Source organism: Erpetoichthys calabaricus, chromosome 11 (assembly GCF_900747795.2).
Source record: "Erpetoichthys calabaricus chromosome 11, fErpCal1.3, whole genome shotgun sequence".
Lineage (NCBI taxonomy): Eukaryota > Metazoa > Chordata > Cladistia > Polypteriformes > Polypteridae > Erpetoichthys > Erpetoichthys calabaricus.
Genome location: NC_041404.2, coordinates 11,870,655 through 11,883,653, shown reverse-complemented (window position 1 = coordinate 11,883,653; position 12,999 = coordinate 11,870,655). Strand labels below are relative to the sequence as shown.

Here is a 12,999-nt window from a genome sequence, read left to right as displayed (position 1 = left end):
GCACTTGGAATTTTTGCATTGTGTACATGTGGGTCCATGAGAGGAGCCGTGCAGCTTATTACATCTGTGTGTACATGTGGCACCGGTCGTGGGCATGCATGTGAGAGTGTGCTTTTTGTTTGTTAGATTTTTTTTGTGTTACTTTTTTGCGTTTTTTTTTATGTGCCAGAATGTATTCTTTTGACAAAAAGGGCAGGCTACTGGCAATGGAGGTGATGCCCCTGATGGCCCACCTAAAACTGTAAAAGATGAAGACCACTGGGTTCCCTAACACTTGCATCACATGATGGAGTCTTCTGTCTTTTGACTGCTAACACTGCTGTGACAGCAGAAATAGACAACACTCAGGCAAGTGTGACTGTGCACTAAATCAGTGGCACTTGTATCTGACAGGATGTGTGCTCTAGGGGACACCGTTTCTCATGCGATGACAAGTCTAAAGTCCCTGCCATAATTACTCCTGCTCCTCTTCCTCCTCCTCTTTCAGGACCATTCTAGCTAACAGCGCCCCCTACCACATGGGGCACTGCCCACTCTGCTATCCTTCGTTTTACCAAGCTGTCATCTTTCCAACACTTCTATTGATGTTTTATTATTTGTTACTCCTTCCCATCCTGCAATATATCTCTTGACTTGCTTCACTCCACCTCCATTACAGCAGAGACCGCTCTGTGAACTGCCATTACCCTCCTCCCCTGTACACATGGGGTACCTGCCTTATTCAGTGCTCATCTATTCTCCTTACATTTCCAATGCCACCCTTCACGATGCCATCCTCTCAGAGCCTGTCAATCTATTAGGTGACAAAGGCGGCTGCTTAGGGCTCCATCATCTGAAGGATACTATTTCTGAAAGTTAAGGGGCATGCTTTCCAGACACTGAGGTGGACCCCCCCAGTTTGTCCAACTTTGATGAATGAGTGGGCACCATTACCCACTGGGTGCCTTTTATTAAAGTAAAGGTGCACACGCTCCTTAAAGTCCATGGCATATGCACAAAGGGGTGTTATTATTGAAGGGGCACATGCTCTGGACTCTGAAAGTAATCCCCCCTCACCACCACATAGGTCATCCGGAACACCACCTAGAGTTCCAATTATGTGCCCCAACTGACACTGCATCCTCCCCCTGCTTTTACTGCCTCGTGATACTTCCTTTCTACGCCAGTCCCAAGTATCATTAGTGGGAAAGCTTGGCTTAGTGCCAGTGGTCATTGTAGTGAGTCATTTCTAATAGCTTATCTGGTGCCTGCAAGGTGCCAGAGCAGGTGAACTGCAAAGGGTCTGACAAGGGCCAGACATGGCTGCCAGTCCACTTGTGGGTGACTTGTTTATTTTTAATTCAATTAACTTTGGCAGTCGAGTGCCTTCTTTTCTCTCAACCGCGTGCAGTGCCCTGGAGCTGTGTACCGCCTCAGATATTTGAACAAGTCCCTCTAATTGTTTATATTAAGTGTCGATCACTTCGCAGCACTTGGCGTAGAGGACTCACAGAAACAAATTCCTCTCTTGGGCAGAAGCGACAGTCTTCTGATTAACAATGGCGCCTCTGCTGCCACACAAACCATTCATTGTGTGAAATTAAAGATGTACCCATGGAGGCAGAGGAGTGTATTAGCGTGTCGCCGTTGGATTGTTTCTTATGTGAAATACATGTCAAATTGAACTTCTCAGCACTGCCCCCTGCTGGCACAGATTGCACTCTGGTCGAGCTTGTACAGTACGTGATATATGAGTTGGCCAAGCTACTCTGCCACCCAGTAAAATCAACGCATCAGTTCTGAAAGCACCTTGCTTTGGTGACTGGCAGTGGCCCAACAGGAGTTCACTGCACAACAATTAATGTCAGATGAGAGGAAGAATGGTCACCCACTGTCTAGAAATGGACATCACTCTGGCTGAAGGGGCACTGTCCCTGTCCAGTCATAAAGGCGCTAACCCCATTTATAACAGTAACCATCTCATGGGAGTTACATTCATAAATCAAGCAGTGGGCTGAACATGTAACTTGATTAGACGACCTCAAAGTCTCACCCCATGCCAGTGTTAGGGTGCCCAGGCCCGCTGAGCATTTCGAGAAAACATTCCTGTAGATGTCACTCAAGGCTGATGAGCCCCTGACTGACAGCCTTTTACACTTCAAAGTTGACAACTTAAAGAGTTTATTGGTGTAATTGCGTCCTTTTCAAATCCCTTTTACCGTTACTTTGGAAATTAGGGGCAATCTGCAGCAGAGGAATGCGTTAATGGACTCGCATTAGCATGAGTGCCTATTTATGAGCTGGCAGCGCCCGCCGGCATGTGCAGCCTGTGTCAACAGGGCCTCGGCTCACCAGCAGCTGTCCGGCATGCAGTGGCTGTCCAATCAACTGTGGACTGTCAACCAGTGGATATGCATTGGTCAAATACAGGCTCGGGACAGGCAGTCATTTGATATAATTATGAGGTGTCAATGGATGGCAGGTTCTTAGGGAGTGGTCATTCAGTGTAACTGCGGGTTAGACTGTGGACTTACAACCCGTGCATGCTTAATGGAACTGCACAGTGTCAGTTGACCACGGACTTAGGAGAAGTGGTCATTTGATGTAACTATGGGGTGTCACTGGACTGTGGGTTTTTAAACCAGTAGGCATTAAGTGGAACCATTGGGTGTTGGTAAACTGAGAACAATATGTAGTGGCCAATCAGTGTAAATGCATGGTGGACTGTTGACCCTAATCTAGCGAACGTTTGGTAGAACTGCATGGTATTGGATAACTATGGGCTCAGGAAAAGTGGTTATTTGACGTAACTATGGGGTGTCACTGGACTGTGGGTTCTTGGCCAGTAGGCATTTAATAGAACTGCTGGTTGTTAGCAAACAGAGGCTCCCCAAGGTAGCCTGCATGGTAGACTGTGGGTTCACATCTAGTGAACATTTAATGGAACTACAGGGTGTTGGTGAGCTACAGGCTCAGGAAAACTGGTCATTTGATGTAACTCGGGTGTCACCAGATTGTGGGCTCTAAGGTGTGATCAAAAAAATGTAACAACAGGGTTGACCATGGGCCATGGGCTAAATGCAACTGCAGAGTGGACTGTGGACTCTCAGCCAGTGAATGTTAAATGGAACTGCGGGTTATTAGTCAGCCATGGTTTGAGGACAATTGGTCATTTAATGTAACTTTGGAGTGTAACTGAACTGTGGGTTCTTCTTATGCATTGAATGGAACTGCTGGATGGACTGTTGGCTCTCAGGAAATTAACATTTAATAGAAATGCATTGTTGTCAATCAATTATGAGCTCAGGAGAAGTGGTCATTTGATGTAACTATGGGGCTGTGGGACCCCATAGTGGGTCCCCATAGGCGGCAAGGGTGCTTGCTGGATGTTAATAAACCAGGGGCTCTTAGGGAGTGGTCATTCGTTGTGATGGTAATGTTCACTGTGGACTGTTACCTAGTGAGCATCTAATTAGAGCTGCAAAGTATCAACCAATTATGGGTTCAGGTCCAGGGGCCATTCAAAAAAAACTACAGTCTATCACTGAAATAAGAGCGTTCGGCCCATGGGCACTCAGTGTAGCCATAGGCATTCAGCGTAATGGGCGCTGGCTACAGGCTGGTGACCATTGGTCATTCAGTGTAAGTATTGGATGTTAGTGGACTGCGAGTTCTCAGAAGGCATTTAATACAGTGTGTCAGTGAAGTAAGGGCTTTCAGTGAGTGCTCATTCAGGGTGACTGCATCAGGAATGGTGAGCTTTTACTCAGTGAGCATTCATTGGCACTGCAGGGTGTGACTCAACTATGAGCTCAACGCAAGTGGTCATTATTGATAAGCGCTAGATCTCTTGGTTAGTGGGCTTTCAAGGTAATTAGGAGGTGTTGGTCAACCACAGGCTCTTAACAAGTGCTCATTCAATTAATGTGGAGGTGAACTATGAGCTGTTAGCCAGTGAACATTTAATGGAGCAACATGGTGTCTTTCAGCTATATGTTCATGGAAAGTGGTCACTCAGTGAAAATGCAGAGTTTTAGTGAACAGAGGGCCGTCAGCAAGTGGTCCTGCAATGTAGCTGTAAGATTGCGTTGACTGTGGGCTTTCTTTGAGTGGACATTTAATGTAACTACTGGGTGATATTGAACTGAAGGCTCTCAGCCAGTGAGTACTCAATGTAGCATCTACTGTGAGCATTCATTGGGACCACAGGGTGCTAGTTAACTACATAGGATTGTGATCAATGGTTTCCATGTGTTAGTGGACTGTGATTCTCATCAGTAGACATTCTGAGTACTAAGAGAGCGGTCATTTGATGTAACTGCAGGGTGTTTGTGAAGAGAGGAACCCCAAGTTAGTGGACATTCAGTATAACTGTAGGCTGGACTATAGCTTCTCATGCAGTTTCTTGGGGCTTTCAGTGAGTGGTCTTTCTGCGTGACCTCAGAGTATTAGTGGACTACTTTTTTGGGAAAACAGTCAAATACCTACTGAACTGGTATATTCAACAAGTACCTATTCTATATGAGGGCATGGTATCAGCTGGTGGACAGTGAATGTGACTGTTGGGTATCAGTGGACTCCAGCCATTTAGTGTAATTGTGGGATCTCTTGATGAATGATTGGACATTCTGTATTAGTGCAGAAAGAAAGTAGACTGTGGGCACATGGTTTGTATCCACACTGGTTAGCATTCTGGGTCTCGTTGGGCTGTTGGTCCACACTGAGTAGCTCTTCAGTGTAAGTCAGTGTGATCCTTATTTGTGGACACTTGGTGGGTGGTCATTTTTGGTGGGTGATGCATGCAGGGTCCTTTTGAGCTGACATGTGCCAATTGGTGGGCAACTACAATGTGGAGAGTAACATGTCAGAAAGTGACAGTCTGTCCAGCTGGTTTATCTCTACTGGTTCAGCAGGTCAACATGCAGTGCAGTGCTGAGGTCCCCACAAGTAGACATGATGTGTGTAATTTGTGGCTGAATGGCCATCTAGGCCATTTAAAAGAGGTCACTGTGTCTAAGGGCTTCCATTGACTGCCATTAGGTAATCTGTGGATCAGACTGTAGTGAGATTTTGTGGCATGTGGTGGACTGCAGGCTGTCACGTTTTAGGTTGTTCAGTTGACTATGGACTCTTTGACTAGAGACCCTCCATTTTGGTTCACATCTGAGATGTTCAGGCCTGGTATAGGCACAGCTGTGGGCATCCTGGTCACATGACTGCCAGTGTCCAGTTGTCCACTTTACTGCTCCTATTTCTTAAAGCTGAGCCTTGGCAGTTCATTGGCGTTGCATTCCTGGGGTCTGAAATAACCACACAATGCCTTTCTTCCTATTGTTTCAGCTTTGAATGAACCCACCATCGACTACGGCTTCCAGCGGCTACAGAAGGTCATCCCCAGACATCCAGGCGACCCTGAGCGCTTGCCAAAGGTTGGTCTCATTTTCACATTGCCAGTATGAGATGTGGTGCCAGGCTGATATTAGGGAGAGGCCTGGCAGAAGCTCTCAGTGCCAGATCACTCCAGACTGGCAGTGCCTTTCTTTGGGGTGACTGCTGCTCTTTTCATGTCATGTCTTCTCATGACTCAATGGCCTGTACCACTAAGTATGCCATCCTAGATGAGTGCTTCTGTGTGACAATTCAGACTTTTTGATCTCACTGCTCCAGTCCCCCCACCCCTCCCAATGCTTGGCTGTATAGGTTCCTCTTGCAAGGGGAGACAACACTGGATTGAAGTCTCTTCTCTCTGCTGCCCAATCTGCCTGCCACATTGCCCTTCTGCTCCCTGTGCCATATGTGATCTCGCATGCCATCTGGAAGCACTTCCACCTAACAATGTGCGTCATCAGCCCTTATTATTATGGAAACCAGCTGGCAACCCCTGTTTGGGTGTTCATTAGGGGGATTTAGCCCGCAAAATGACACAGGGACCGCACCTGCAGCCTCCTGGATATTTGTTTCTGCCTAAGGGGGGCCCTTTAGCAACTACAACATGGAAATACCCACTGAGACATAGTGCTGGTGTAGGTGATGAGAGTCATGCTGCCCTAAATCCTCATCTCCTTCCAGCTCACAACTTGTCCTTGCTTCCCAAGGATTGGGGAGGAAGGGGTTACTGCAATCTGGCACCCGGTGATCCATCATCGTAAAGTCAGCTGTCCAGTGTGCCGTTCTTTGAGGTCACCCGATCGAACCCACGGCTCTGATGACTTTATTATTGCTTACGGAACTGTAATTGAGTCGCTCTGGAAAAGCGGCCGTGGTGCTTGGCCAACACAACACGCCCGTGAAGACAAACTCCAGCCAGTGACTACTCAATAAAAATTAGAAAGCAAATCTTCCATTTAATAAGTGGCTTTGTTTAGCAGCAGCTGCTCTGACTCTCCGGCTCATTTCAGGACTATTGATTTTTTTATTGAGGTAATAACAGTTTGTTGAAAGCACTTCTCTGAGTCAATCATCAGCAGGTGAGGGCCGGGCGCCTAGTGATGCCCACGTCTGCTGCCAGTGCTCGGCTAACCTTTGAGTCGCTCCAATGATTTATGAATTATGCAGAGGATACTACTGAAAGAGCCGGCTGACTGATGGCCGTGCTCAGCCATTGGCTCCTCCTCCACTTGCCTAGCGTGCTATGCAAATGACCTTCCTAAAAGCTAAATACTAGCCAATTGGGAAGTAGAACCTGAAGAGATCCAATCGGCAGCCAGGATTCAGGGTGAATTTCACAGTGGCTTTTCCCAGCATTCACAGCAACCAATGACTGTTCAATGGAGGCACTTCTTACTGGGGTTTGGCTGCTGCACATTTATGAGGAAAATCACTCTGCTTTATAAATGGCGACTGTCTGGGCAGAAATCAAGTGTCATAAATAAGATGTACCCTGTGTGACAGATGGGTCATGAGAGACAAAGACTTACACGAAGCCGTGACAGAGGATGAGTAACACCAGGGCCGTGAGAGTCGGTCACTTGTTGACAGGTCTTGGCTGAGGATGACTAACATAGTGGTCATGTAAAATGATGAGCAACACACAGCCCGAGTGAGAGAAGAATATGCCGGTGTTTGGTATATTGAGTAACATGATGTGAGAGAAGGAATAAAAGGCAGGAGAAGGGTGAAGTGTAATATGATAAAGTCAGTGAGAGGAGGAGTAACATGACATTTGTGTAAGTGTGCAGGCAGCATTAATTCTCTGTGTGAGGATGTGCCGCACAAAGACCATGTAAAACAACTGAGTAGCAACATGAATTACACATCTCTGAGGGAGGATGAGGAACATGGTGGCCAAATAAAATGATGAGCAGCATGTGGCCAAGGTGAGACACAGTACAGTGAGAGGACAAGCAAATGTTAGGAGAAGGGTGAGGTGGAATTAAAGCCAGTGTGAAAGGATGTTTGTAATGATGAGCAGCCAGCTTGAAGATTGTGTGTAAGGATGTGGTATACAATGGCCTTCATAATGGTGGAGTGCCAGCTGTCATGTTGGCTGTGTGATATAAGAAGCTACATACATTTTTTTTGTTCTTTATTGCACCTTATGCAATTTCTTGTATTAGGAATTTGTTAGTTTTCACATACCCTTTGGGGTCAGAGTGCAGGGTCAGCCATTGTACAGCACCCTTGGATCAGGTACAGGTTAAGGGCCTTGCTCAAGGGCCCAGCAGAGTAGGATTTCTTTTGGCAGTAACAGGGATTCGAACCGGCAAACTTCCGGATACCGGTGCAGATCCTTAGCGTCAGAGCCACTACACATGTAGCTGACTTAAACAGAGAACTGTGAGGGAGGATAAGTAACACTGTCTCTGTATACAATGATGACTACAACATAAAGTGTGTGCCAAGATGTGCTCCACAATGTACATGGAAAACAACTAGCAGCAGATAACCTGCGTGAGAAGATGAGCAGCACATTGACAGTATGATACGAAGAGCTTCAAAGACCACAGAGACTGCATGAGTGACATGTTGAACTCACCAAAGTGGCATGTGTGAGAATGGGGCAAGCAAAGAGTGGGACAGCACTCACCCTGAATAACTCGTAGTTCATATAGGAGGAGCATCATGGTGGTTGTGTGACTGACTGAGCACAAGGACGTGCTATACGATGGATGTGTAAAATGATGAGCAGCACACAGACCATGGGAGAGGATGGCTGCCAAACAGAGTTTAGTAGCAAAGATGTTGTATAAGTTGACCAGCATCATCAAATGAGGCACTACATGGAAGCCAGTAACTTCATGTGAAAAACTGTACACTAACCAACTTAACGAGCAGGGCTATTGTAACTAACTGAATAAGAATATTCATAGCTGATTAAGAACACAGAAATGACCATTCAAAACAGTACATATAGATTAATAAAATTAGGATTAGGGTTAGGCACAATGATGCAAGGGCAATACTTAACAATAATGTGTAAACAAACCCACCCGTAGTGTAGATTCTCTCCTCTGTTTCCAATATATGTTGCTCAGCACAAAACAAACAACACCAAGTTATTCAAAATGGAATATTGATGCTCCTAATGTTTAGGCCCCCAAAAAAGTGCAGTAAATGGATGAAAAGGGTGGATGAGAGAGCTCTCCTGAAGCAGACTGCTTAGCCTTCCATCAGTCCACCGTCCAATCTGTCTTGGGTTCACCTTGGGTCACACAACTGCTCACTTGTCTTACTGTCCCCACTTCACCATTCATTCTTTTCCACTCTGTTTTTAAAAGGTGAATTCCAGATTGTAATCTGACCCTTCCTCTGTTTGACACCTTTTAGTAGTCTCTTTCCCACCATAAACATGCTACAGGAAACTGTGTAGGCCGCACCTTACCACTTACACAAATGTTAAGCACAAATAGTACAGTTAGTTGCCATTCCTCATTTTATATATTGCCTTTCACAACATTGTTGACTCATGTTTTGACCTGTCAATCAGAACTTGGTAAAAGTTAAAGTCACTTAGACAAACTAGTAGTTAACAAACCAGACTGATTGGTCTTGTCTCACTTATCAAACTTCTTACATTCTTGGTTCATGCCTTTCAGTCCAGTCATGTTCTTCCTTTGGCCGGTTGGATTTTCCTTTGGGTTCTCCAAAATCCTTCACACATCCTAAAGTCATGATTTTTAGGTTAATTGGTGATTTTGAATTGCCCAGGCATGAGTGAGAGTAGGGGCCATGTGAGATGGTGCTCAGTGAATTGCAAATTAAACTAAATGGGACCAAAAAATGATGAAAGGAGGATAGCAAACAGATGGGCTATAAGGGCATAAAATAATGAGAGACAAAACAAGCAGGAGTGTAAGATTGTGCAGTTCTCACATATTGGGCCCAAAAAGACGGGATTAGTCTTTTTAGTTCTCCAGTGTGCTTCCCGAACTCATAGATGTTTATGGGTATATTCTGAACTACCCCCATGTGGATGCCTGTGGGTGTTTGTTACAGCATGCCCTGAAATGGACTGGTTTTCTGGTACTCGCCTATATTTTAAACCTGCCAGAACAGGCTCCAGCCCCACACCAAATCAGGTGCCTAAAATGGGGACATTGATAGATAATTCTAACCTGAAAAAATATACATATATTTTGACTGCTGAACCCTATTTAGCAGAGATAAAACAATATTTTATTTTTAGTTTTTTAATTGACAATTATTAACTGCCATCCAGCACTCTTCTGATTTCCTCCATCGATGGCCATTCTGTTTACACTGCTGGTCCCTCCTTGTAAACACCAGACTCAAACAGCCCAGCTGGACATGACGATGTGCTGCAGTTTTTCTCTCAAAAATCCTACATCTTCATTATAATCAGGTTCATCCCTGAACAATTGTTTTTAAACCACCTGTAGTTTCAGCTCAACCTAAACCACATACGATTGGCGATTTTGGCATCAAGAAGGGACTGAAGTAGGCTGGTACACACCAGTACACAGTACCGGCAGTTTTCCATGGTTGCATACCAGCACCTCCCTGTCAATTAAGAAATTTCAGATGCATCTAGAGAAGAAACAAGAAGTGGACAAAAATAGAGAGTAACAACACTTGTTTCCACTTCAGGCACTGGCACACGTTATGTAGTAAAACTGTTTTCAGTAGAAAAGCTGAGAACCTATTTAAACAAAAATTAAATTATTAGAAACTGTAAAGGGTACTTGTCAACTTTTCAGCGCCAACGTGCATTAAGAAATGCGTACCCTTGCATTATTTATGACAGGTATTATTTCACAAATTCTTTTTTTTTTTTTTTTTTATATTTTTATTTTATTAATTTTCATTGTAATCATTCCATACAAACAGATCAATTTATAACCCAACAAATTTGAAAACAAATCAAACCCCATCCCTGAGAAGGAGAGCTTAGCTAAAGGAAAATTTCTTTAAGCTTTTTAATAAGGCAACATTAGACAAAAGAAGGGGAGAAGTAAATATCTATATAAATAAGAGATGGAGAAGGGAGTTAAATACAATAATAGTTAATTCTCTTATTCTAAAATAATATTGATTTAATCCTGCCAAGTTTTGAAAAAATTTTGTACAGATCCTCTACTGAAAATTTGATTTTTTCCAATTTCAAATAATATAAAACATCAGTTTCCCACTGACTTATAAGAGGAGAATTAGGATTCTTCCAATTTAACAAAATAAGTCTGCGTGCCAAGAGTGTAGTGAATGCAATCACAGTTTGCTTGTCCTTCTCCAATTCAAGTCCATCTGGAAGGACACCAAACACAGCTGTTAGTGGGTTAGGAGGGATTGTGATACTAAGGCTGTCTGAGAGGCACTTAAAAATTTTTGTCCAAAATGATGTTAGTTTGGTGCAGGCCCAGAACATGTGACCCAGTGAGGCAGGAGCTTGGTTGCAGCGCTCGCAGGTTGGATCCTGGCCTGGAAACATTTTGGACAGTTTTAAGCGAGACAGATGAGCTCGATATATAATTTTTAGTTGAATAATTCTATGCTTTGCGCATATAGAACTCGAGTGAATTCTCTGCTTTGCTACCTTCCACTCCTTTTCTGATATATTGATTAAGAGATCTTCTTCCCAATGTCCTCTTGGATCTTTGAAAGGTAGGGACTCTAAATAAGATTTTATATATTGCGGAAATAGTGTTTGTTTCCTCGGAATTGAGCAGTATTTTTTCCAGCATTGTGGAGGGTGCAAGGTGGGGGAAATCGGGCAATTTCTGTTTAACAAAATTTCTAATTTGAAGATAGTGAAAGAAATGTGTAGCTGGGAGGTTAAATTTTGAACGTAATTGTTCAAAAGATGTAAATATGTTGTCTATATAAAGATCTCTGAGCATTTTAATCCCAAAACTTTTCCAGGTATTAAAAACTGGATATACTTGCGAAGGTTGAAAGAGGTGGTTCCCTTGCAGAGGTGCCACTGATAAAAGATTTTCCATCTTAAAATGCTTCCTAATTTGGTTCCATATTCTGAGTGAGTAAAGCACAATTGGGTTATTAGTATATTTGCGATAACTTTCATTTATTGGAGAGCAAAGCAGGGAATATAAAGAAGTACTACAGGATTTTACTTCTATTGCAGACCAAGCCTGTGTATGTGCATTTATTTGTGTCCAGGTGTCCTTATTTCACAAATTCTAAGATAAATGAAAATGCAACAGCCTAGTTGTATAAAATGAAATGCAAAATAATAAAGCCATTTATTTGCAGGCACAACGCACTGCTGCTTCTCCTGGTTTTCTCGATGACGAGCTTGCCATGCCGTTATATCACAGGCTTGGTGCTCAGCATGAGCAGAACGCTCCGCATTGATTTGAACTTCAAATGGCGCCAAACTGCACTCACAGGAGCTGTGGGAAGTGAGACGGCACTTTACAGCACTCCGACTCCGCGGTAGCTTACAAAATTCAAATATCTATACTCTCAAATATTTATTTTCTCGATTTAGTGCATTTTCATAGTATACGTATATGTTGTTTGAAGTTGTGAGGGAAGCAGTGATGACACTGCCTCCCCAGTCTCATCCAGCGTCCTGGGCAGAGGTTGCTCGTTCTCCACGTGTTTGTGTAGTGCTCCAGTGTTCCTCCCAAAGAGTATCACATTAGATGACCTTGTGCTTACAAATTGGTCCCATGTGTGCATGGGTGAACCCTGTCCTGTCCTGTCCTGTCTTAGTGCTGCCAGGATAGATTCCAACCCTGCCAACAACAATTTGGATTAAGTGGGTTTGGCAATGCTGTGTTACTGTATATTTATAAAAAAACATTTCTATCTACTTTGATGGTGTTTTGTTGTGGCTGCTCATTGTGTTACCTGCTGCCTATGGAAGTTTGTGTACTTCTGTACTCTGGCCGTAGAAACTAGTTTATACAGCTATAAAATATCGCACTTCCATGACTGAACTATGGGACCCGACTGTCATGTTGTCACTGTGTCCCATCCCTGGCTCCACCCTTTTTTCCTTTCCTATTATATCCCATTCCCTTTGTCCATTATTGTCAGTTCTTTTTGATTTACTTTATAATTGACATGATTAATAACTTTTCTTATATTTGTTTTTTATTGTTTTGCACATTTTTTTTTTAATTTTTTGGTTTTATTTTTAACGGTAATGTCATTTTGTGATTGAATTCTCTCTCGGTGCTGCTATCTGATGTTTTATTTTTATTGTGTGCTGAAATTTTGCTGGTTGTAACCATGTCACTTCCAGCTTTGGCCACCCAAAATCATCATGAGTTGGGTATTTCAGATGGCAGAAGGCTAGGTAATATATTCAAGATTTTCAATAGTCCTAAAACACACTACCTCACATGTCCATTTCTGATCAGGTAATCAGCAGCTCTATTGACTAATGACTTTTGATCCTCAATTTGTTTTTAATGTTAGCATTGCTCTGCCTCCAGTTAATGACCTCACCCTGCCTTCCAATAATGCTTTTGCCTGCTCCCTTCTCACATTTATTTGTTTCTTTGGTCATTTCCACCCCTTTTCCTTTTTTTAAGCATGTACATTTCTCCCACCAGAACAGGGCAGGACCTTCAAATGGGCGAGAGACCTCAGGTG

At 43.6% G+C, this 12,999-nt stretch overlaps 1 protein-coding gene across 4 annotated transcripts in view; it reads left to right on the top strand.

Moving 5' to 3' along the window:
• ebf1a (EBF transcription factor 1a) overlaps positions 1–12,999 on the top strand; it is a 181,040-nt gene that overhangs the window by 149,003 nt on the left and 19,038 nt on the right. For all 4 annotated transcript variants that reach the window (XM_028812678.2, XM_028812680.2, XM_028812677.2 and 1 more), the window contains exon 11: positions 5,320–5,408. In XM_028812678.2, the coding sequence (XP_028668511.1) occupies positions 5,320–5,408 (89 nt within the window). The remainder of the gene's footprint in view (positions 1–5,319; positions 5,409–12,999) is intronic.